This window comes from Zerene cesonia, chromosome 16 (genome assembly GCF_012273895.1).
Source record: "Zerene cesonia ecotype Mississippi chromosome 16, Zerene_cesonia_1.1, whole genome shotgun sequence".
NCBI classification, from domain to species: domain Eukaryota; kingdom Metazoa; phylum Arthropoda; class Insecta; order Lepidoptera; family Pieridae; genus Zerene; species Zerene cesonia.
The window spans coordinates 781,239-808,059 of NC_052117.1; the positions used below are offsets into that span (position 1 = coordinate 781,239).

The 26,821-nt window shown below is 34.8% G+C and overlaps 1 protein-coding gene across 3 annotated transcripts in view; it reads left to right on the forward strand.

Moving 5' to 3' along the window:
• The window catches only part of LOC119832811 (1-phosphatidylinositol 4,5-bisphosphate phosphodiesterase), a 61,102-nt gene that overhangs the window by 22,180 nt on the left and 12,101 nt on the right, over window positions 1-26,821 (forward strand). For 2 of the 3 annotated variants that reach the window (XM_038356581.1, XM_038356582.1), the window contains exons 2-13: window positions 4,390-4,502; window positions 4,933-5,046; window positions 14,052-14,111; window positions 14,868-15,005; window positions 19,258-19,337; window positions 20,206-20,442; window positions 20,852-21,018; window positions 22,640-22,850; window positions 23,623-23,881; window positions 25,096-25,278; window positions 25,773-25,926; window positions 26,274-26,431. In XM_038356581.1, coding sequence (XP_038212509.1) covers window positions 4,446-4,502; window positions 4,933-5,046; window positions 14,052-14,111; window positions 14,868-15,005; window positions 19,258-19,337; window positions 20,206-20,442; window positions 20,852-21,018; window positions 22,640-22,850; window positions 23,623-23,881; window positions 25,096-25,278; window positions 25,773-25,926; window positions 26,274-26,431 — 1,818 coding nt within the window. In that variant the 5' untranslated portion in view covers window positions 4,390-4,445. Of the gene's footprint in view, window positions 1-4,389; window positions 4,503-4,932; window positions 5,047-14,051; window positions 14,112-14,867; window positions 15,006-16,928; window positions 17,009-19,257; window positions 19,338-20,205; window positions 20,443-20,851; window positions 21,019-22,639; window positions 22,851-23,622; window positions 23,882-25,095; window positions 25,279-25,772; window positions 25,927-26,273; window positions 26,432-26,821 lie in introns of all 3 variants that reach the window. The other variant, XM_038356583.1, reaches the window with a different exon arrangement.

The following is a 26,821-nucleotide window of genomic DNA, read 5'->3' on the forward strand; positions in this document are numbered from 1 at the left end:
TTTGGGGTACGCCGATGGTGGAGCGGGGAACGATCCATCGTTGGCGTGCGGGCGGCGTAAGCTTGTGTTCCAGCTTACTTCGCCTCGGGGTGGTCAACCAAGCGGAGGGCCTGGAAACGGGCAACTGCTGGGCGGGACATGCGGTAGAGTACAATGTGTTCCCGCAGTCCCGTCTAAAGCAGCGCGTCGGAACACAGTGGGGTTTTAGTCGGTAGGAATCCGACATAAACCACGGCTCCTTCCCCGGGTGCCGTGGGTATCTTATGTAAGATTTTCAAGGGTTACTGAGTGCCCCTTCGCTCAACCCTTTACACGAAACAGTTTTTATGCGCTACCTAAGTATCTTTCCTTTCTACCTTGAAAGTACATTTAGTTTTCCAATGATAAAGTCATGGTTCGCAATATAAATAAGATTTAACAATAGTTTTATATAAGGACAGATTCATGTTAATTTTTTCAATAATCGAATATAATAGTTCTTAGTCAGTCTCTATTTCGACATTACCAAATAAAAATAGAAAACCTTAAACTCATTTCTTAATTTTTTTCAATTAGACTTCTTCTAGAAGTATAGTTTAGCCATTTTCTTTTGTTCTACTACAAAACAGAACCGAAATAAGTCAGATATAACCAGGCAGCTAGTAAAGGCCGTTTTCCTGATGCCGTATCAGGAATAGAATCTGGAATCATGAACAGTTCGTCTTATAGAAATAAGGCAACTATGTAATCACAATATTGTCAATTATTTTTGCCGTATCTCCGTTTGATCGCCAATTACTGTCAAATTACTCTGACCCTTGAGAGAATTAAAGGGACACTTATTCAAGCGGAAATTGCGTGTTTCACTTTGCATCTCATGTCAATGTCTTGTACCTAATTATTTGTAAGGCCGGGTCGTAGAGTCATGGAGATGCTGTCATTTGCATTATCATGATGTTGTGGTTAGGTTATCATGATCGTTGATATCCGAATTCCAAGATGCTCAAAGACTAACTAACGCGTGCGACGTTGTATGCATGGAAATATTTTTTAGAATTTAGTATTGAATTCAATATATAAGTGAACAGTAGAACAGTAAACATTTTATAAGGAACAAATTGCATTAAAGAATTATAAATATAATATTGCAACCCTTACTATACCTAGTTTACGATAGTAAAGTTGGGCTTACTAGGCTAGTAAATATGGGCTTACTTCGTGCGCTAGTGCGAAAACTTCGTAGAAGCATGGTTGTAAAATATTTGTTTACCCACATACTTGTCCAAACTTATAAGTTCGAGGGAAATGTCCATGTACAATTTAATCCCATTTTTCTCTTAGTACGATATTAAACTATATTAGCAATTCCATTTACACGATAGCTAGTTTATACCCGATTAACTGAATAATATTGTCTTTATACACATACGAGTATACTTTTATTAAATACTTACTTTAACCCGCGGCGTCCCTCGCGTGAAACCCGTGTAAAAAGTAACCTATGTTCTAATCCAGACTGTAATCTATCTCTGCACCAAATTTCACATCCATACATTCTATCATACTTACAAATTTTTGCGTTTAATATAATAGTAGGACTCAATGTATGAAATAATAAGTATAGATATTTTAAAAATCCACTTTAGCAACCAAATAATTTTATCTTCCACTTATTATTCTGCCCTAGTTACGCCTAAAATAATACCGTTGTGTTATTCCGTCCAAAAAATAGAATGGTGTTGCCACATCAATGGGAATTGTGTTTTAATTTCCCAGAATTCCCGCAAGATATATGCTTAAAACAATGTTGCTCTTTCCTCTCAATTCCGAAGGAGAAAGTTTATATTATTTAATAACACTTATGGTTTCCACATAAAGACCTATACAATCGTATAGGCGTGCGTGTTATGTGTATTGATGAATTAAACTATATGGATAGGTTATAAGCTATGACCATTATTGATTTATATATTTTTTTTTGCCAGGAATAAATAAGCCAATAAATATATTTATTAATCACAAATGTAAATACACTAGCAGTCCGTCCCGGCTTCGTCTGTGTAATACGTAATAACGTAATATATAGCTTGTAGCATTAATTCACCCTTACTAGTCCATTCCTTCTTGCTCTTCAATCCTTTCCCTATCCCTTACCCCTTAAAAGCGGGCAGTTTATGGGCGGTGGTGATTACTTACCATCAGGCGAACTACCAGCTCAGTTGCCCGCTATGACATAAGTGGTTCCTAAGTTAAGCGAATTAGTGTGTTCAAACTCTAGCTTCATATTATTATTAGTATAGACATTTTCGAATATAAAATGTAGCACATCTATTAGGAAGCCCTTGAAAATTATCAAAAGTAAATACGAAACTAATAGAATAAATTACATTAATATTGTATCGAACCGCTTCCAGAATTCGGCTAGTAATCCAGATAGGTACATCTTCAACAGATGGCTTTTCTAATAAAAAAGTAATAACGGCATATAAACAAGGGATACAAAGTCCTTCAACCCACGAACAAAAGTTTTGTAAAGACCGAGCAGCCCTATTTATCAGTGTTGGAACTTTATGCCTGTAATTCAGAGTTACTTGACACTCGATGCGAAGGAACTCACAAATTGCTTTGTGGCGAGTTTTTGGTATGTTGCAATGTACAAGTTAGTTAATTATATGGCTTTTGTGAATTCGCAAACATTGTTGGCTGTTTGTGGAAACGAATGAATTTCTTTCATTATTTTTTGCATTCATTTCATTTTGTAGATCCAACGCGATTGTTCGGAAACAAGTTTCATGATTGCAGAGCTCGTAGACATCATCGTTGGCTTCATCATATGTGTATTTTTTTAGTAAAATGTTTGTTTAAATTGTGTCCTTGAGTTTTTTGTGTGTGTGTGTGTGTGTGTGTATGTGTGTGTGTGCGTGTGTGTGCGCGTGTATGTGTGTGTGTGTGTGTGTGTGTGGCATCGAAGCTCACGGTTGAAATTGATTTTGTTACATTAATAAGAACTCATTATCGTTTCACCTTGTGTGGCTTTGCATAATACGTTCCAACAGTTTATTAATTGTGCAGCTGTAGTAATATAAAATTATTGAAGTACGTAGGTTCCTACAATTGTAAATTACAGGACACAGCGATGTTAACAAGTAAAACAACAACTATAAACACCGAGAGATATTTATAACGTATATTTCTTCTAAGTAATTGCTATCACATTTTGATGAACAACACATCACAGTCAATGGTATTATATAAAAACTGTATGTATTATTCGTAATAAAAACTTCCCTCCCCAAATTTCCTTTGTCTCTGAATGGCCTGCGGCGTAACATTTCTCATATTATACAAAGCATAACATACAAATTATTATTATTGTCACAATATATGGAAGCTACTAATGATGAGGTTTATAATATACTAGCTGCGCCCCGCGGTATCACCAGCGTAGATCTGTATTCCATAGGAATATCGGGATAAAAAGTTGCCTATGTCCAGCTATCTACGTACCAAATTTCATGGAAATCGGGACATTCGTTTTTGCGTGAAAGAGTAACAAACATACATCCATCCTCACAACCTTTCGCATTTATAATATTCGTAGGATAGGATAGTATCTAAATTTCTTATATAGCTCATGTCTTATTATGATGTATAAAGTATATTATTGTGAAGTTTCATTAAAATCCTTCCAGTTGTGTACGTGAAAATGTAACAAACATCTCTCTATCCAAATATAAACATTCGCGTTTATAATATTGGTAGGAATAAAAGCTTCAAACGATTATAACCGAATATATTATACTATCAGCATCACCACTATAAAAATCACTCTTATGTAATAAATGTTAGAAAGACTGACTGAGTAATCTTCGTATTTATCACATAAACTTTAGGAAGATCTAGCATTAAAAGCATCTATATGGACTCCACAAATGGGGTAAGCCGGATAAGCGGCGAGAGCTCAAGTGAATTTCGCACAAAATCTCTAACTAGCGTGAAGTTAAAGTCTCAGCACCTAGTACCTAGTGCATAAAGAATATCTGATGTATATTGAAGACTACTGGTGAGGAGGCTTATGAAAATTAAGGACTTTCTAATTAAAGAAGATAAAAGTCTATACAAATAATATGAAGGTGAAGAGTTTGTTTGTTTGAACAGGCTAATCTCAGCAACTGTGAAATTTTAAATATTCTTTCACCGTTTTGTACGTGATGCCTGATTGCTATAGAGTATAGGATATATGTGTACCTACTGTAAAGAGTATGTGGGTACAATATTACATATATCATTATTTTTAACTAAACCTAATAGCTAACTAATAATTACAAGATAGTAGCTATTTAGGTGACGTCAAACATTAGGTATTATTTTTGTAGATTACATACCTAACAGGCCTTTCCTTGACCACAGATAATGGAATCGTGGTGAAAGTGGTGGTGGGTGCGTGGTGAACAGCATCGAGCATCATGACCAAGCGCTTCGAGTTCAACTGGCAGATCCCCGTTCCTGAACCGTTATTACAAGTAAGTAGTTTCTACGCATTTGCTATAGCGCCATCTAGGGGTAGAATGCAAAGCTTGTTTAATAGAAACTAGATAGACATGGAGGGTTAAAGAACCCGCCGAAAAATATTAGAGTGGGAAAGTAAACAAGCCAAGTAAACATCCAATTTGTTATCGCACTTTCCAACTCGTCTACCACACCTACCTTCATACCTATTGATGAAATGTTCTGCGATGAACATTGTTTTTTTTAAGAATCGAAGTATTAAAATGTATTAATAAAAAAAGTATTAGTGTATTTTTCAGCTGTATTAGTGTATCATACAAGCTTTATTTAGCACTAAACTAAAATCTGTCAGGCGAACATGGTTTTTGTGAAGCGATATTTATTATGCATTGAAAGAAGTAGGTATGTATTTTAAGTGAATGTTTATATAAATGTCCGTTACAGGGCGCTGTGTTCGACCGATGGACGGAAGAGAAAGATAATACGGAACTAGAAAAGGACTGTCTATTCAAGGTTGATGAATATGGCTTCTTCATATATTGGAAGAGTGAGGGAAAGGTAAGATTATTTTGCTTAAAACACTGATATGATAGTTACGATTTAATTTTGACGTGACAACGTCTTAAATTAGGTTGCGGCTCGGAGTCACTCATGAAAAAGTGTAACGCCCGGTAACGTTACGATAAGTCACCGAACTATGATCGGTCCGCCGCGCGCGCAGCACTAGAGAATTAGGCGCATTGAATCGGCGCGTGCTTGTGTCTCTGTCTCTGTCTTTTTAGTAAACAAAATATATTTTCTATAGTTAAAATTTGTGCAATTCTTATTTTCATTCAATTCCTTGTTCCTATTGTGCAATTTAATAATATTCATATCAATAAATATTCTACCGAGAAAAAGACGTTGTCACGTAAAATCTTCGCCCGTAAAACTGACTTTACAGGCAACCATTTTTTATTTCACTCTTTATTTTTAGACTTGATCGTAACCATCAACCATCAAAGTAGGAATTATTTTTCTTTTTATTTAAATTAAAGTTTTCATGCGTTTGTCATTACTTTTGTTACAAACCGCAATATAATTATGTAGCCATTATGTATCGTAACATAAACAGCATATAATCACAATTCTTTCAAAACATAACGCAGCCACACAATTTAAAAGCGGCTAAAACGAAAAATCATAAATTCAAAATGGCCGTCAGTGTCACTGGCGAGAACTAGTTACGTATGCATGTTCGCAACACGAGTCCGAGGGAATCCAATTTCGCGCAAACTATGTAAATTTCAATTAGTGAGGATTTGACGCCTTAACCTTCATTCAGGGATAATTTGGGAATGGATGGGCGCAAGGCTAATTTGATTATTAGATGAGCCTTGAAGCCTCGTCTTACTTTTTGTAGTGGTGCTAATGCGTTCCAGCGTTGACTGAGTTAATGCCTTTGGGACAGTGTCTCAACCACTTTGAGGACGACACCCACGAGAAAGCCGAGATGTTAAGTAAAGTGTTTTACTACCCACTTAGTGTTGGTTGTTATTACGTGATTATGTTAAATTATTACTTTGTAATTATAAATTTATGTTATAAAATATACTGTTCGTATATTCTCAATGAACTTTTCTATGACATTAAGGTATTGATAAATAAATTACTTTACCCTTTAATAGCAAAGCAGAAAACATGACAGTCACTTTAAAATATATTATTACATGACATTAAAATATAATTATTAGCATTCCTCTGTAAAAGTGAAACAATCTCCGTGAGGTCATGACAGATAATTCATTAAAATAAAGCAAGATAAATCGTTTGCTTTTGAACTAAATTTTATTAGATAACACACGTGTGTGTGTTCGTTACACGCACACACACGTGTATTGCGTTATACATCAATTTATTTCTTAGGAAACGTATACAATAGAAATCACATAGGATATGAATGGTTAAAGACCAAACGCCTAAATTAATATGAACAGTAATTTATTATTATTTTTTTTCTCATTAATGAAGTAATTAGCGGCATGTGCAATAGTCATACTTACGGTTTAATGCACTTACTAGATAAAAACTAAATAAATAATTAGCATCTTTCTACCGTATGTTTTATGTACCGTGTCCCATATTAATTACCCGAACACCTTTCGAGTATACACACATAATTTACCTTCATCAAAGACATACCTGACATGACTAGATCAAAGCGTACCTTGATTGACATATCTTTTTGACATTTCCCCGGATGTCGAGAATTGGGGGAAGGTGTATGTATGTGTCTCCACATTCTTGATCGGCTACTTATTTATTTATTCTTTATAGTACATAGCACCGAAAAAAAAAAAAAAATTGTCACTATAAAAAAGACCATGCCGGCACACATGCACTTTAGTGCCTTAGCTTTGGACGGCCTTATTGCTCAAGAGCAATCTCTTCCAGGCAACATTTACTTGTAATGATATAAACGGAATCAAACAATTGTTTATGCTTTACACACGAGAAGAGGATATAAGGAAAGTACAAATATAATGTATAAGTTCATCTATACATATATATATATGATATGAAAGGAATTTTATAGCATTAATGATAAATTTTTAAAGAATAAAAATGAATGGATCGCGTTACAAAATTACATCGTTTTAAAATCAACCACAAGACAATCCTAAAAGTAGCGCTTGTAAAATATTAATATAAATTTAGATCTGTATTATAAACTATAATATTTGTCCTTGCTAATAAAAATATAAATATATTTAAACATAATAAATAACCATAGATAGCTAGCGTGTGTAATCAAATGAATTCTGATAAATTTAAATGGGACTAGACAAAACAAATTTAAAGCTTTTCAAATACGAAAAGAATAATAAAAAAACGGTTCATCCAGTAAAAGTTAAGAGATGACAAACGCATCAACAAAACTTGATAGAAAGATGCAAATAATTTTCTCAAATTATAGTCAACTATAAGTCGTAAGTCGCCCCGCGGCTTCACCCGCGTAAGTCCGTATCCCGTAAGAATATCGGGATAAAAAGTGGCCTTTATGTTATTGCAGTTGTCCAGCTATCTACGTACCAAATTTCATTGCAATCGTTTCAGTATTTTTTGCGTGAAAGAGCAACATACCCACACACATCCTTACAAACTTTCGCATTTATAATATTAGTAGGATATCGCATTCAACGCAAACACAGACGCGTCAGCTAGTATCGTATAAATCCACAATGAACTCGATGGATTAAAGAGAAACATAAATCGAATGGGCCATTACGTCTAATTCCGTACCGTGTTTTATTTCAGTTGCGGGTCATGCGCTCCTGAAGCCCGATTAACTCATTGTTTAAGCTCGCTTCAATACATGATTTAAACGGTATACGTTAAATAGTATTGCTAGCCGATTCGTTTAATACATTGTTTTTACAGTTTGAGAATTCGATGTTTACTACGGATGTTTCCACGCGTTTTATTGTTTGTATGGTATTCTATAATTGATAATGCTTATAGTTATAGCAATGAATTTATTACTTTTTTATATTAATACAAGCTGCGCCCCGCGGTTTCACCCGCGTAAGTCCATAGCCCGCAGGAATATCGGGATAAAAAGTTGCCTATATGTTATTCCAATTGTCCAGCTGTCTACGTACCAAATTTCATTGCAATCGGTTCAGTAGCTTTTGAGTGAAAGAGCAACAAACACACACACATCCTTACATACTTTCGCATTTATAATATTAGTAGGATACCATTGCTATAACTACAAGCTAAGCTAGATAATTTGTATAGGATTTAGCAATTATAATAGACTAGGTTTGACGCGCGGTTGCACACGCGAGCAAAGCAATTATATGTGTTATAGATTAACTACATCACTACTAAGCGCGATCAAAATAAGCTCAGTAATTTTCACGAGATCATGTAAGTAACATACAGTCGTCTATCACATCAATAACTTCGCGTTTATAATATTAGTGGGAATAAGTAAGATGTTATAGTTTATTGGTGCTTTTATTGGACGTAGGTCAACGCTGACCGTATTACAGTGGGTACGGCAAAAGGCGCGAGTTCGAATCCGCCTCATTATCTTTCAGCTAACGAAAAAATGCAAACAAATAGTCACCCATTCAATTGACCATGCGAATATATATTTTAACTATATGATTCATGTGATATAGCCTGGTGACAAACCCACAGCCTTACAGACAGACAGACGGACAGCGAAGTCATAGTAGTAGGGTCCTGTTTTACCATAAAATATTGTCTAATTTTCTTTTCTGACTTTCTACATGAATTATTCCAACCTAGACATATTAATTGTATATACAGATGCTTATTCACAATTTTGTCACCTCCATAAAAGGTGTTTCGAGCTGCAAACTAAATACATCTAGCATCAACCCCACTTAGTGTAAATAGCGTCACAACAACCCTCGACGGCATTGTTGCTAACGAGCCATTACGAACCAACCCTTAAAATTAAGGAAACTTTCTTCAGCTTTACTCGACCGTTCATTTTTCTACACCAACCTGTATACGAATCGTTATTTTCTCCTTCTGTAGGCCTTTGTTTGTTTATTCATGCGTTATCAACAGCTGTATTCAATTTACAATTACTTTAGGATTAGTTGAATATTTTATAACCAAAATGAAAAATACTGTTACGGTAGGGCCGCACAATAAAGGCTTTTTTGTATACTCGTAAAGTGGGGAAATCTTGCCCGTGCCGTGGGTTTTGTCGGGTTTATACCGAATAAAAGACGCGCTGCTTCAGACGAGACTGCGAGAACATATTGTACTCTATCTGTACTCTGCTTTTCCCGCCCAGCCGTTATCCGTTTCTAGGCCCTCCGCCAAACATCTAATATAGATAACGGAACATACAAAGAAGTAAATATTATAGCAGACCTATCAAAATCCATTAAAAGCGTGTGTTCACTTGTGTAAATATATCAGTTTGTGACTTAAACGTACAAGTATACCTTGTAAAGAAAATTCTGCAATCGATACGTTTAAAAAGAAAACTGAAACATAGTTCATTATTACTTATATTGGTCGAACATAAACGCCAGCTTAGGTTACCACAAGCCTGGAAAGTATGCTTTTTCGCAAGAGCGGATTCACCAACACGCACTAGCCAGCGTGGTGTCTTAAGGCTTTATTATCTTCATGGAAGCACAACACAAAATAGTATATTAAAACTTATTGAATCATTCGTTTCTACAAAAAGGTTACTAACGAGAGAGAGGTACCACTCCAGATTCTAAAATGGGACCAAATGACACCAATTTCCTATCAAACACAAAAAGAATCACGACTATCGGTTGAAAACAGAGTTATAGTGTTACTCTTCCACCAAAAAAAGTCCAATCGAGAACTAGGTTCTCAAAAAACGAAGCAAGTAGGCCTGCTACGTTTTTGAAAACCAAGTAAAAATAACATAGTCCGTCCTAAATATAGAATAGAAATAAGGATTGCCATTAGAGAATTATGCAAATTGTATTTGCATACAAAAACTTATTTACCTTTTTTATTTGAAACACCGGAATGTCCATCGATTGACTTGAATTTTTTATGACACAACGTTGCAGAGTGCTGGTTATTTAATTTTCACGCAGATTCCTATGGGACTGGAAATATCGAGCGTGTCCACTTGGAAACAATGGAAAGCTGGTAGAATTATACAAATGCTTCAAGTTTGAAGGAAATTTCCGTTTCCCGTTTTGTATCATTACTTTGAAAAAAAAACAGTTTTTTTTATCGATTGCATTCTATGTACACACATTATACGATCATAAAGTGGTAGCCTATGTATTAATCTATCTATGTTTTTAATTTCATCAGATCCCAACAGAGGTTTTTGCGTGAAAGAGTATCAAACATCAATATATTTTTACAAACTTTCGCGTTTATAGTACTTGTAGGATATGGTAGTTTGCTTAATCTATACTAATATTATAAAGCTGAAGAGTTCGTTTGTGTGAGCACTAATCTCAGGAACTACTGGTCCGATTTGAAAAATTCTTTCAATGTTAGTCCATTTACTGAGGAGGTCTATAAACTATATATGTACCACGGGCGAAGCCGGGGCGGACCGCTAGTAACGCAAAATGGGGTGCTACACACACGTACACGTATGAAAATAGAATACCTTCGTTTAGCTTGAATGTAGTCACAAAAAGCGAATTGATATGATCTCTATTTAGATTTAGATGCAAACTTTCGCAGTAAGACGACGGTCATACACCAAGTATAGTAGCGTAATGAATATAATACCTTTTAATATAATTCTATAACCACGTTATCGTTTCATTGTCGTCAAACTACGACTGTACGTACCCTTGTCTCAAATTGACGTAAATATCATCTCCGGTCAACGACTCTTGCACGTTATATTATATCAAATCCAGCGCTACTTAGTTCGCTTTGACTTTTAGTAGTAGAGGAATATATTTGCTGTATGAATACACTAGTTGGTTGACACCGCTCCGCTTTTTCTTCTTGTTCTGGAATAAATCCTACTAATATTATAAAAGTTTGAAAGTAAGTGTGTATGTTTGTTACTCTTTCACGCAAAAACTACTGAACTGATTGCAATGAAATTAGTACATATACAGATGGACAAATGGAATAACATATAGGCCACTTTTTATCTCGATATTCCTACGGGATACGGACTTACGCGGGTGAAACCGCGGGGCGCAGCTAGTCTTAATATATATAAACTAGCTAACCCGACAAACGCTGTTCTGCCTTACTCTTATCATTTAGGGTTATGAAAAATAGATGCTGCCCGATTCTCAGACATACCCAATATGCACACAAAATTTCATAAGAATCGGTCCAGCCGTTTCGGTGGAGTTTATTAACTAAAATGTGACACGGGATTTTTATATATAATATTACGTGTCTCTTTGTTTGTACGCGATGGACACTTTAACTACTCAACTTTGATTAAATTTGCACACCATGTGCAGTTTGAGCCAAATTTAAGAATACGATAGTTTTCATTATTTCAATTACGATAAATGATCCAGGCGGAGCCGGGGCGTGCAGCAGGAGATAACGTGATTTTAATCTGTAATTAATATCCCAACATCGATATTGCCTGTTCTTAAACATTTTATTATCAAATTACACCTTGTAGAAAAAGTACTGCCATTTAATACTGCGTAGTTAAAAAAGCTTTACCACAGGCGCAACACAAAACAATGAACGGAAATATAAGAGAATAATCGACCCTCCCGCTATTTGTTTCAAGCATAATTGTCAGAGCACGTAATTAGGGGTCACAGTGTAACAAATACGTAGAGTGCACTTAACGTCCAATGCTAAACTTCTTAACGCTGACTTCGAGGTTGAAATTATGAAGAGCTAGCTTACTCTGGAACACTCAGGTACAAGAGCTTTTACGTACAAAATTTTACTTGTATTTTGTACAAGGTGTAATATTGTATTTATGATTTGAGGAATTTATATTCGTAGCACGAGCAAGAAAAATGTGGAGCGCTTCAGTATTGAAAGCAATTTCTTTATTGTATGAAATGTATTTTTATAGTTGCAATTTCTAACTGTATTTTGCATTCACACTGCGGGGGCGTCGCATCTTACACGTTTTCAATATTAGAGGAATATAAAAGACTAGATACGTCACACCTCATGCGGTGCTGCTGCCTATATAATATCTGGAAGAAAATTTAAAAAAGCGACCAATTTCATTTGAACAGTATCCCTCTATCTATGTATTTTTCTGGTATGCTTTACTTTAGAAATTTTGACACTTAGGTGATAGCACTTTTTATTCACGTATACATGCGTTATCAGTCATATAATTACTGTCTTAAAAAGAAAAAGAAAGTATGCCAATTTAAAGCCTAAAGCACTTGTTTTTGCTAGTTTACTGGTGAAAAGAAATCAAAAGTCTCAACTAGAATTTAATAACTGAACGATGAAAAAATGGTCCTTCGAGGCTTTCACATCCGACGTAGGTATTAAACTGTGCAACATAAAATTGTATTCAATGACAATGGCCGTTGTTCGGTGCTCAAGGCTTCAAGCCCTGCAAACGACAGTTTGACAGAAGCAGATACAACTATCGAATCTAGGTCAACAGACGCTCAATGCGATGAAATGAGATAATGCTGTGGAGTTTCCATTATTGTCTTTGTTTGTCGGCACTCTGATGGACGCTTGGGATTTTAAATTGTGCAGAAATTTACTTTGGAAATGTTTAATTGGCGTATTGTGGATCTATGAGTAAATTGAGGGGTGCAAATTTTAAAACAATAGCCTATTTTTGGTTTTTATTTAATACTTAAAGAATGCGACGGATTAAATAAATTACAATAATTCTGTTTCTTCTGGGTGCTAAATATTAGTGTTCATTTCTGTTATTTCACATTTTAATTTGAATGTAAGATAGAATCAACTAAACTGTCTCATATTCTCTTATTTACAATAAGATGAACCAAGAAAATAATTGAAATGTCGCCCGTCTTAGATAAGTGTACAAAGATTGAATTAAATCTGACCGTTTAAAGTGGATCAAAATCGAGTCTGAAGGAGTCATTTACAAACAAAATAAAGAATAAAAATAATAATATTGTATTGAAAATGTATGTTTAAATATTTAGTGCGTATTCAGTTGCAATATCGTTAATTCCCTTCTTTTCCATAGAACTTTACCTGTTTTATATCTAGCATTTCAAACAATATCCTTCATCGGAAATTGAGTTTACCGTCACGACTCACTGTTCCACAGGATGCTAGTTCTCTAGCTGGAACCGTTCGTAATCTGCGCTGAGCGTTGCGGAAATTAGCTTTGTGATTTGATCCTGAGTAGCGTGACATTCTCTGTTTACTTATCGGGAGACAGAGAGTCTGCTGGAACTGTAAATTCGTATCAGTATCGACGTGTGTCCCAAGCTAATGGCTAGCTACGCATTTTACTTTTTTTTATGCCATCGTCGGAGTTGGTAGGTCGGCGGATGGTTAGCGCTACTTGCCCATGCTACATGAGTATTTGAAGAAGACTCTACAAATGGATTACCAACTTTAAATTGGAAAGCATTAAGAAAGGATTAACGGGAGGAATTAAGGAATGGACTGGGAGGGGAACAAAAATGATATGGGCCGCCGGCTCTGTTATTGAATTTCTTTCTGAATAGTTCCTTTACACGTGTTGGTTCTATTAAACGATCTTTTTCCGTACTGTCCCAAGCGCTATCTTACGAGCCCTTGTCAAAGTCGTGGCAACCGTTTCTAATACAAATTACCATCCCACTATATCATCCCGAGCTTTATTTGAGTGATATTTCAGCCAACTAGCTAGATCACCCGTTAAATGAAAAACCTAGTCTCTTATTACCGTTAAATAAGAGACTAGGCCATTTAATTAACCGCTTGAATGATTTTCAGCCATTCAATGAAACAGCTAGGCAATTTATTTAATCTTTAACATAATATGACGTGGCGTAATGGAATATACCAACATTTATCGAATTACATAGATGACAATGTAAATTTTAAACAAGTGAATTGCATTTTTCATCTTATTAAATGATTTGTTTCAGGATGGAGACGTGATAGAACTATGTCAAGTGAGCGACGTGAGGTCGGGGGGAGTGCCGAAGGTAGGTGTTCTTTAATTAAGCACTACGAGTTATTGGTAGTTGACTGCTGTTACAGTTTCTCTCATTTAAGTGTGTACAGATATAGCCAGTTGAGGGGTTTCAACCTAACTTCCGTCTACCTTGTTCACATAATATACAGTACCCGTTTCATAGTTACATGAAATAATTCACTTTAAATATTAATTGTTATTATAAAAACTATTTTTCCTGAACAATATATATCTTTCCATTGTGGGTAATAGTTTAATATTTATATAACTAGAATTGAAAAGGTCACTTTTTGTAGCTTAATTACATACGCACCGACACTTGGGGTTCGTAATAGTCCAATCAATTTCCGAACAAACTGCCCTCACTTTGTTAATTTTCAAAGTGATTATAATTGGTTGGTTGTACCTAACGATGTCGACAGCTAGGCTAGCTTTTTATATTTTTTTTTACATAAAATAATGTTACTGGTGCTAAATGTAAATGTAGATAACTAGACGCTCAACCCGGCTCCGCCCGGGTATCTATAAGATTGCTGTTTTATCCCAAGGGAGCATTTCATTAGAATAAAAAGTATCCTATCACTCAAGCATGCAATACCCTGTCTGTAATCTGTATACCAAATTCATCAAAATTCGTTCGAAATAATATTAGTGTGAAGTGTGATAAGTATCTGAAGTATATTATATAGTATATAATATTATTATATATGACACAAATATAATTTAAGCCCCTCTCTGACTTCAAATAATACAAAGTTCATTCCAGGATACAAAACTAAACGACAAACTGGTGACAAAACATGGCGACCAATTGGAGGAGAAATCGCTCACGATATGCAGTGGGACAGATTATATAAACATCAATTATCAGCACGTTGTGTGTCCTGACGCAAACACCGCTAAGGTACCCTTCTAGAAAAATCCAATATCAAAAAAGCGTTTTGATGTCTACCCTCAAAGTTGGTAAATTTCATATTAAAGGTTTAAGTAGGTAACTATTAAAAATGATTACTTAAAATGGGGGAAAGACTCTTTCGTTGCGCTTCGGATTTGCTAAGACAAATTCTGTTCTATTATTTAAATAAAACTCTGTACCTGTACTCGCTCTAGTAAAACAGCATAAAGTTAATGCGTTTAAAAAGGCAAAGCAAAATGGATTCGTCGTTTTATCACCAATCCGAGCATATTTTAAATACCTATCTCACATTTTCCCAATCAAGTTAAAGACAACGGCTTAGTCAATAAACGGAAAAGCTTTACAATTAATTGCACAAAATTATGGGCTATTCTATTACCCATCCTGAAAAATATAAAACGGATTTGGGCTCCCTCGAAGTCATAATTAAATAGAGCGTTCTTTGATCCTCTGGAAGTATTTAGGGGATAAAAATGGGATTGCAAAGTTGATTACATCCAGTTTGTTATAGCATTTATGTTGATTTTACTTTAGAAATCATAAAATTACAAATGAGTGATTTTATGATGGAATTAACAGTTCTTAATTTCCATACGGTGCGTTGTTAAGATATTTTTCATACATTTTTAACTGAAGAAGTACGTAGTAAATAAAAGTAAGTCGCATAAAAAAAGGATTTTTCGGCTTACAATAGTGATTTCTTTGAAGCAAGCGAAAGTGCACATGAATTGTGTTCTGGTAATTCAAGAGTAAAGTATTGGCTGATTCTTGACATTTCTTTACGTTTGGTGCAGTATTCAAAACGCTTTTTTGATGGAGGAGGGTAGTTTATAAAAATAGCTTATTCATAAGGTCAATGAGGTGGAAATGATACTTCTAAGGCAAATATAATTAATTACTTAATATTGTTCGATTCTACAATTTATTAGCAAAAGTTTACAACCCAGCATCCGAATATAATATATAATTTAAATTCCAAATATCTAAATTGAGATTGAAATGGAATTATTTAATTGAAAATAGATTAAACATGACTGCTTTTGATTAATATACTTCGTTAATTATTTTGATTGTTAACAATTATTTCAATTTAATATATAATTAGGCCGTTGTATATTTTAAATTATGAAAGTTTAAAGAATAAACAGACTGTCCTTGCATTGTCAGACAAAGAGAAAATATCTACAATCAAATAAAATATCATATTTCTTTGCAAAAATCCCTCAATAAAAAAAGACAATCATTATTGCCAGTATTTATACACTGCCTATATACCTTTGCTTGTTGTGTCATAAAGAAAAACCTTAGTAAAAGTATTCTAAATTCAAGCGGTTATAAAAGAGAATAAACTGAAATGCGAAAGAAAAATAAAGAGGTTGTTTTTTTATTGTTCCACTAAAGTATTAAAACCTAGAACTCATCGCACTTCGCTCCGCCTACAACTTTGAAATTTATTTTACACCCTTTTACGAGACTCGGGCTATTAAAGAAGTTCTTTAAGCTGATATTTACTACTTACAGCTGGACACTTAAGTAATCCTATATATACGATGGTCTCTACGTTATTTAAGTGCCTATGGAGGTGTAATTTCTACTTTATTTATATAATAGAATACTCGAACGTTGCTCTATTTTAATACACTGTTGTGTTACGTATCAAAAAATATTAAAATATGAATGAAATATTCTGCTTTACGATCGATAATGACAAGTAAAGTGTAAAAAATCGTCAATAATTTAAAATACACAATCAGTCAATTTTGTATTTTCCCCGCCATTAAAACTAGTTTTTTTTTACTGTATATCTTTCGTGGTGAAACCGTGTTCTGTCAGTTAATGTTCGAGTATTCAAACTAAATAACCAGTAGTGTGCTATATCGTATGGCGTCTAAACTTGGAACATTCTCGAAGGTTTGGTTGGAGGGTCTGAGAAAGATCACTCACAACGTGAAGGCTAACAACGTGTGTCCCATGACGTGTCTCAAAAAACAGTGAGTTGAGATCGTAAAACTGTCGCCTTGCTTACCGCTTTTGGTCGGCGAGTGTTGCCATATAAAAAACCTTGTAAATAAAAAAAATATTTAGAGCAAATGTTGCTGGTGTTCGTAATGACTCTTAGCGATAAAATTACGAAAGAAATGTACTACGTACATATTTTTTTTCTTCTACTATATTGGCAACACTAGTTGACCCTCACTAGCAAAAAGAGCTTTACGATCTTGCAATGTTACTAATATTTCGCTCCATAGCACGATTAATTATCTGTGAATAAAAGTAATATTTTGTAATTATTATAGTAACATCAAATTTAATTATTGCTTTATAAAGTCGCGCTATGGACAGCGGCACGAATGATGCATGGATATTAACATAATTATAATATTATGCGTGAATGTATAACAATGTATCTAACATTGTAATTTTGCAAATCTGTGGCCTTCGCTGAAACCCTAACTCGGATGATAATTATTATCGCAGTGTAAAAACTGCCCGTTGTCTACATAAGATATAACTGGTATAATATTTGTTTCTCGCACACCATAAAATATGGTAATTTGAAAATCGAATTTATGGTAGTGTTCCGTGAATATTTATATCGTTACTGATAAATAAAAAACGAAAAACAAAAGTAAAAAATGGATTTTTGGATTTTACCGCTAATTTTAAGGTTCGCCATAGTTTAATTAACCCATAAAGTAATTTTAATAAATATTGAGTGAAGGTCACAGATAATGCGCAATTTATTTTCGCCTTAACTTTAAAACCGTTATTATCCAAAATTTGATTTAAACTATGTTTTTATTCTAACAATTGTTTCCTATACTTTGACCTTTGTATAATTTGTATAGAAATGTAAATTGAGGCCGGAATGAGAGACACGATTCAAAACAATATTTCGAAACATCGGGGTACGATTTTAAAATTACATTTCTAGAATGAATTTTAATGTGAAGCATAAATAAGAGGTTTATTTTCCCGCTATTTTTTGTTTACGAATAATATTTATTAAGCAATCTGTATTATATGTAGCTTTCGTTTCTTCTAAAACAAAATTTATTAAAAGTAAAGTCGTTCAACAATATTTCCATCAATATATATGAATGGATCACATAAACCTTAAAAAAATACACTCGCTTATATCACAAATGTATGTGACTAGCTCAATCTAACCCTTTAACTTGAAACTTAACCATACCTTTTACAAAATCGTCTTCAAGTTAATGGATACTCATCAATTTCATTCAATCAACAAAACGTGCCCCCGGGATTTCCGGTAACAGCTCGAGGGGCACTTTAGAAGCAATATATTTTTATATCAAGGCTATAGTCTACTTTCCCGATTTCATATAACTAATCGTTCTAAGTGTGCTTTTAAATACAAGCTGATTCACCTGGTTTTGGTGCTTGGTTTCGCTTCGGTACATATTTTAGTATCGGTTATGAAGAATGTGCCTTTGAATAAAACAAATGATAGTATTTTCTTGTGTTTGATTTTACGCAAGTATTATACATTAAGAAATTTAAAACTTTGGAAAACAGTCTTCCCGTGACCATGCTCGCTGTAAAGTGTTCGAAACGTCGGGTTAATAATATAATGAATAAATCGCGTTAAAAATCCGTTAAAAAGTTTTTAATTTCTAAAAACAAATGAACTGATTTCCCCTATGATTCTTCAAGATTAGGAAGCAGACGGTTGGCCGCTGCTCTTCCTTCTCCTTAAAACTCCGGCCTTTAGCCCGGGGGTCCTAGGTATGAGTTACAAAATTCTATATTGTAAATAAACTTAATTTAAGAGACTAAAAAACACTCTTTACTGACGGAATCAATTAAGTTGTTTAATTTTCTCTCATATAATGTATACGTAAGGACATTATTTTATTCTGGCGAATGGAATTATTAATTGGAATTGATTGATTCGACTGGAATCATTTAATCAGGATACTTAATTGTATTGTCACCGATTCTTGATAAGCGTACAGGGTTTGAATTAAATCTGTCCGCACGGTTAACGTCGCTTAGATACAAACATACAGGTGAAGCTAATTCTATGTTTAAAAGAACACGTCTCTGTACCACGTGTGAGCAATAAAAACCATCAAAACAGACAAAATAGCGGGAAACAAGCGTACATAAAACAAAATCAAACATGAATCTGTAAAAAGGTGTACCGGTCTCGTAGTATATACAATATGCAAGGGTCAAAGGTCAACGCATGCATGCATGACGCTTCTTTACCAAGGTTTGGAAGGAGGGCCTCCGCCACATCACACACAATAACAAAATAAACAATGTCTGCCCCCGGACGAACCTCATGAAACAGTACGTAGATGTTTTTCATATTTACTTAATTCTTTCTAATATTATAGGTAAAAGTCTGTTTGTCTCTTCTTCACGCCTTGATCACTGAATCGATTTGGTCGAATTTTAATACAAAGGTAGTTTGTGACCAAAGAAAGGTAATGAGATAGTTTTATCTTATATTTTCAAACTTAAACTTATTTTTTATTATTTAAGTCTTCGTAAAAATAATAGGAAATAGCAGATGTACCCTGCACGATGCATTTAATCACTTCTTACTAAGCCTTATTATTGTGTTTTATATATAATTATAATATATTCAGAAATAACATTGGTTTTACAAATTTCTGAAGTGCTAACTGTCGTTTCAACCCTTCAAAAGTTATTCTAGAATTATTTTTTAACGCATTCTAGTCTGCGTCTTGGACATATTACTGCATATAAATATTACAACTGCTTATATAATGAATGCATCATTTTATATGCTTTTGTTATAAGTTTTTCTTGCACGTGTTCATTGCAAATTGTTTTAATATACTGTGCAGTACTTTCATACGAGCCATGTATTGTTCTTACAAGTTGATCATAGTTTTATGGATATTGTGATTAAAATTTTTAGTACTACTTTTTTTGACTACGTGTGCGAACCTGCGGGCAACAGTTAGAACATACAACTTAAATGGTATATACCAATTTAGTCCCAATAATTAAGTCTAGCTGTTTAATTGATCGTTGATTCCAAATTCAAATTTAGTTGTAAAAATAAATATCCTGTGAGCAGATAGGACATGGATGAACAAATTCCTAAATTGTAACCAAATAATTGTATGTAAATAATTGGGACATCGCCAACATTTCGCAAATTAATATATTCCCCACTATGTTTTAGTTGGATGCGCCTCAGTTTCCTCACGGATCCAAAAGGCAAGGTCCCCGTGAAGGTGGTAGCTAGAACGTTTGCGTCAGGCAAAACAGAGAAGCTGGTGTACCAATGTCTATCCGAACTCGGCCTCCCCTCGGGGAAGAACGAGTCGATGGAAAAGGAAGCTTTCACATTTGACAAGTTCTACGCTCTGTACCACAAGATCTGCCCCAGGAACGATATCGAGGAGCTGTTTAGGACTGTGTGAGTGTTTCAATTGTGGATTTATTTCATCTTTTTGTGTAGGGTTAGAGCTTTGACAAGGTGTACTTGAGGATTCGTTTGGGTATGTCTTTGTTTAGAAATTTAAAACTTTTTTAACGGGGGGGGGGACGAGTAGTCTCCCCGTGACGTCGGGTTAATAATATGATGAATAAATCGCGTTTAAAACCCGTTAAAAAGTTTTTAATTTCAAAATGTATAATACTCGCGTAAAATCAAACAAAATGTGTCTATGTCTTTGTTTCTCTAATTTGAAATAGTTTAAATATATTTAGCAGTACTCGTACAATACAAAACATGTAAACATATATATTTAATTATCATACGAGTATATAAGTACACAGATGCGAAAGATTGAAGTCATATCTATAAAATGTTTAAAAAATTTCAGCACACAGGGAAAATCGGACCGCATTAATTTGGAGCAATTCGTTAACTTTCTGAACGAAAAGCAGCGCGATCCCCGCCTCAACGAAATCCTTTACCCACTGTACGATGACAAGCGAGCCGTGGAAATTATCGATACATATGAACAGAATGAGGAAGCGAAAACAGCTAGTGAGTAAACCTTTTGTGAATTTTGTATGTTTATAAAAATGCTGTATGTTGCTCAAATTGATACAAGATATACCTATTCTGCTGGGTGTGGTTTTTTAGCCGACGTTCCCAAAAACGAAGAAGTTCTCAATTCGAATGTTTTGCTACTCGATAACTCTGTGGGTTTTCAACTATAGTCGTGATATTTTTTGTGTTTGATAGGAAATTGTCGTCAGTTGCCATTTAAAAATCTAGAATCCCCCCTTCACCTCTCCACTTCTTTCCTCAGGAACCTCTATTCTCTCCAACTCTTACAGGAGGACTTTACGCAGGAACGTTGTTAACTTATTTGTAGAAAAGATTTACTATTTTATATTTGTTAAAATCACAACGAAGTTCTTATAAATATGACAGCGAAAACATTGAAGCCTTATTTTTGCTTTTTATCAAGACGGAGTGCGTTAGGTTCACTTGTGAATAATAAATTGGGCAATTTTGTTCCGAGAATTTCCTTCGAAAACAAGGTCCTTCATTATTTCTCTTTAAAATTTAATAAACTCCCAAGTACCCACTTATACTTGTAAATTTAAAAACTTTATAGACTCTAGTAGTGGGCGTATAATATACTGCTACTATATTACAGCTTTCTGTCCTCATAACATATTCTGGATGGAATCGACGATACCACTATAAATTTAAAGATCATCAATATTAAAACTCATTTGAAATTATAAAAAATGAAACAATACAAATTTATGAGTACAATTATGGAAACAAAATAGATCACCATTTATAATAATTCCTTATTTTTTGAGAGAGAAGTGTGAAGCAACGGCGCAGTGTCAGCAAAAGTTCGAGTATCTAACTACTATCTACAGGATGTTTTAGATAAAATAATGAAAATTTCAGTGGTTTCTGATTAATGTACTGGATATATTTAATTGTTTTTGATATGTGGACTTGGCACGTCATTTTGTATACATTGTTATTGTTGTAATATGGTCTCCACCCAGTATACCTTCTTTCACATACAAAAATGTCCTTATAATTTTCTCTACAGAACTTTCTGCATATTTCTCAACAACTTTCAAAGGACCTTACCCTCGACCTCACTATATTCGATCTATTTGTTACCTAATGATGTCGTTATTTGTACAGAATGCCCTTACAAATTTTGAAGTACACTTGGCTCACTATTATATCATTCCCCAAATTCTTAACCCTTTTCATACGGCTTTGGAAGTCTTATGAGCTCCCATTGTAAGATAAGATAGTACATTATACACTCTTATCTCATACAAGAGGTTCTTACGAGTTCGAGTCTCATCTTGGAGGTGAATTATTTATTTATATTCTTAACAAATAAAATTTCATGTTCATTGTTCTCCTGATAAAAGTATACTTCTGATGGATACTTACTCCATTTAGAAGTAATCGGTTACCTTATTTCTATCTATACTAAATACATAAAGCGGAAGTTCGTTTGTTTGATTGCGCTAATCTTAAAACTGGTGCCGATTTAAAAAAAATGTCTTACTGTTAGGTTCATGACCCCTTAGTGCTATATGCTACATGTGAAGGCGGGGCGAACCACTAGTCTATATGTATAATTCCTCTATGCTAAAACCAGCATATTTTTCAGAGTGCCTAACCAAGGATGGGTTAATTCGCTACCTCATGTCAGACGAGAACGCACCAGTGTTTCTAGACAGACTAGACTTCTATATGGACATGGACCAACCCTTATCCCACTATTACATAAACTCCTCCCATAATACGTACTTATCTGGAAGACAGTTTGGCGGCAAGAGCTCTGTAGAAATGTATAGACAAGTGCTTTTAGCTGGATGTCGGTAAGTGGCAAAACTAAACTGACTATTTTTTTCTTTGTTTGTATGTCTTTTTCGTCGAAATGGAGCTGAACTGAACTTAATGACATGACATTGTGTGTCTAGAGATATTTAGGAAGCTATATCGTAATAAGATGACCTTAGAGACATTTTTAGTTGCCTCTCTATAAATATAGTATGGATCACTGACTAATTACCCTGCATTACGTGAGTGAAGCCACGGATTTTTGTTAGCATTGTTCAGAAGACTGACCTACTTACCCGTATATACTTATTGACCGATTGACAGACAACGTATACCGATTCTAAACTGACCTAGACCTGAATTGTGTATTTGAAATATGGATGATTTCTTAGCTAAAAATGGACTATAAACATTTAAACTTTAAATCATGAAAAATTATATTTCAATGGTACATAAACCGCACAGTGCAAAATGTTTTGGAGACAACGTACATTATAGTATATTATTTAATGTCACCTTTAACTGCTATAATCAATATATAATAATAATACATAAAGGTACAGATTAAGAGTTTGCGTGAAGTAATCTTTTTAACCCCTCTCTTTCTCTGGGGGCCGTGGGGGCAAGAAGTATGCACGATTTCGCCACTCAAAAAGGGGAGTTATATCCTGATCTACTGAAATGAATTTGAAAGTTCCCCTATGTGTAAGCCAGATTATATCTGTGTGTCCATATTCATGACTATATTTTTCGCCCGGTCCGACCTGGACAAACTCGATACAAGGTAATCAGTTAAAAAAAATATTACAGGTGTGTAGAACTCGACTGCTGGGACGGTAAAGGTGAAGATGAAGAACCAATCATCACCCACGGCATGGCGATGTGCACCGATATCCTATTCAAGGACGTCATCTATGCCCTAAGGGATACAGCCTTTGTTACCTCAGACTATCCCGTCATATTGTCCTTTGAAAACCACTGCTGTAAGGCCCAGCAATATAAATTAGCCAAGTATTGTGATGAAATCCTGGGAGATCTGCTGCTGAAGGAACCTTTGGCAGATTATCCGGTAAGACATGAAGAAAACCTTCTTTTTCCTAGGTCTCTTGGGGACTCCGGAACAACATTGGGCAATCACGATTTTCTGGTAAGATATTGACGCGACTTCTTTTGTAGAACTATTGCTCATAAAAATTATCAGTGTCCTTTTCCTCTTGCAGGCTCATCATAAGCTAGTCCACTTATCTGCAATTGTTAAAATACTTATGAACTCCACGAATTAATTCTTCCTTAAAAAATAGATGAATACTTGAAGCTATCTTGTATTCTCGATTTTTGTACGATCTTTTTCAGTACTAAGTAAAATTACATCCCTCTAATGCAAATTAGTTGCATGTATACATTTCTGGCGGCCATTTGCTAAACCTTACTTGATATAGCTTGTGGAAATAAAAAAAAAGCTCAAATAAAGCTCATACATTCTTCGTATAAACATTTATTCTCTATTTATAGGACAGGAGGGCAAATAAGCAGAAAATTCGCCCATGGGTAAGTACCTTGGCCCATAAGCATCTGTTACATACAGTCGCGGATGTGTCATGGATGTTAAGGTTTTTTTATGAAAAGTAGCAACATTTATAAAAATTCATGTTAAATTGAACTTTAAAGAAAAAAAGCACTTAATTTATATTATTTACAATTGTTATATTATTATAGAAATATACCATCCCTAAAGAAAGCATAGTTATATGAACCTGTAACTAAATTAAACTCCTGTGGGGATTCAAAATAATTGCTAAAAAAGCTATTGATTTAGTTTTATGGAGAGGTACAGTGGACCTTTTTGTCATTGCTACTAAGTTTCGGATGCTTATGGGCTTATTTACAATCAGGTACGCCAGCTCCTTTGCCCTTCTGTATTTAGATAATAACGATAACATTCTCAGATTGCTTGCACTTAGTGTGGACAGTATGGTAAGGAAGTTCCAATGATTGAAAATGACTTAAATATTTAGAAACTCTCTGTTACGGATGCTTATAGATACAATGTTTTTCCTGAGATCTAGATATAAAAAATAGAATTGAATAATAAAATGTTTCTTAAACTATACTTCAGGGCTAAGGGTTCTCTTGCTCGATACTATAACATGTATATCTTTTGTAAAAAAAGGATCTGCATTATATGGATCAAATTATACACTTATAACAACAAAGCACGAAGAATGTCTTTAGAGCCTTATAGAAGAATTATCTATGTCTAAAGAACTTTTCCGTATATTACAGTTGGAGCCAGGCCAGCCTCTCCCGCCACCTTCTGCCCTAAAGCGCAAGATTATGATCAAGAACAAAAGATTAAAGTCAGAAGTAGAGAAGCAAGAGTTGGAGCTGTTCCGTCAGGGTCAGTTCGTTATTGAGGACGAGGTTAAGGAAGATGCATCAGCTGTCGCTTTGCCTGCTGATAAGAAGGTAACTATATGTAAGATTTCAGAAATATAAACAATTCTCATCTAATTTTACGGTTTAGACCATTTCAGTCGTTTAATCCTATTAATATTATAAATGCGAAAGTTTGTAAGTATGGATATATGGATGTTTGTTACTCTTTCACGTAAAAACTACTGAACCAATTGCAATGAAATTTGGTACGTAGACAGCTGGATAACTGGAATAACATATAGGCAACTTTTTATTCCGATATTCCTACGGGATACGGACTTACGCGGGTGAAACCGGGGGGCACAGCTAGTTTGTTATATGTATGCCTGTTTTAAATTATAGGCACAAAATATGAGCAGATAGTTGAATGCTGTAATAATAATAATATTTATGATACATTTCTATCGAACCTTTGATCAATCTTAAAGTATTCTTAAAACTGTTGTGTTTTGATATATGTAAATTAAAACTTATATGTCAAACATCTTTAATACTAGCCTATATTGTGTGTTTTTTATTTCCAGCCAGAAGAGATAGTAGCAGAAGCAGCCACAGCGGGAGAAGACGCCCCACCCCCAGTGCAGTACACCGGCTCCACCACCAACGTGCACCCCTGGCTCTCCTCCATGGTCAACTACGCGCAGCCCATCAAGTTCATTAGCTTCGAGGAGGCGGAGAGTGAGTATTGGAGAGAAGATAGAGATTGTAGGAGGAGCAGCAACAGCAGAAGATGCTCATTCTATTGTCAATTCAGCAGTCTATGAAGTTCATCAGCTTCAAGAAGGTGCAGAGAGAAATACTGTATATGGATAAATTTCTCAAAAGAAAAGAAAAAATGCGATCATAATGCGGGATTCGAACCTGCGTCCTTCACGCTACAGCCCAAGTCGAGGTTCGAGGACCAGGGTGAACCTTCAGTTCACCCACGCGTCCGTGCTAACACGCAGTAGCCCTTCAGGCTAACATCGAGATTTACCCCAAAAAATGTATTTCTGTGGAAATTTTATAGATGTAATTTGTTCCAGAACGCAACATCCACCACAACATGTCGTCGTTCGCTGAAACCACCGGAATGAACTACCTGAAGAGTCAGGCCATTGACTTCGTCAATTACAACAAGAGGCAGATGTCGCGAATTTATCCCAAGGGCACTAGAGCTGACTCGTCCAATTATATGCCCCAAGTATGTCCAAATTTTAATTCAATTTTTTGTTATAAAATTGGTCTTATGAAATACAAAGGAAAAGAAAAAACGAATTATAAAATTTCGTTATAATTGAGTTATTTAAAAAACTGCAATTCCATAATATATTAAAAAATTAGTTGTACGATTCCCTAGACTTCTTTTGTCCTACCTATTTGACCCATTCTATTTGACCTAGAGTAGCGGTGGCTCAGTGGACCTCGGACTAAAAATCGATAAGTTGGGAGATCGAGATCAGGCGAGCGCAAGAAATAAATTAATTTTTCAATTTATCATGCATGTAAATTGTCACCGCTGCTCGAAACGGTGAAGTGAAACATCGTGAGGAAACCGGCATGTCCAAGAATCATCTTCGACGATGTGTGACAT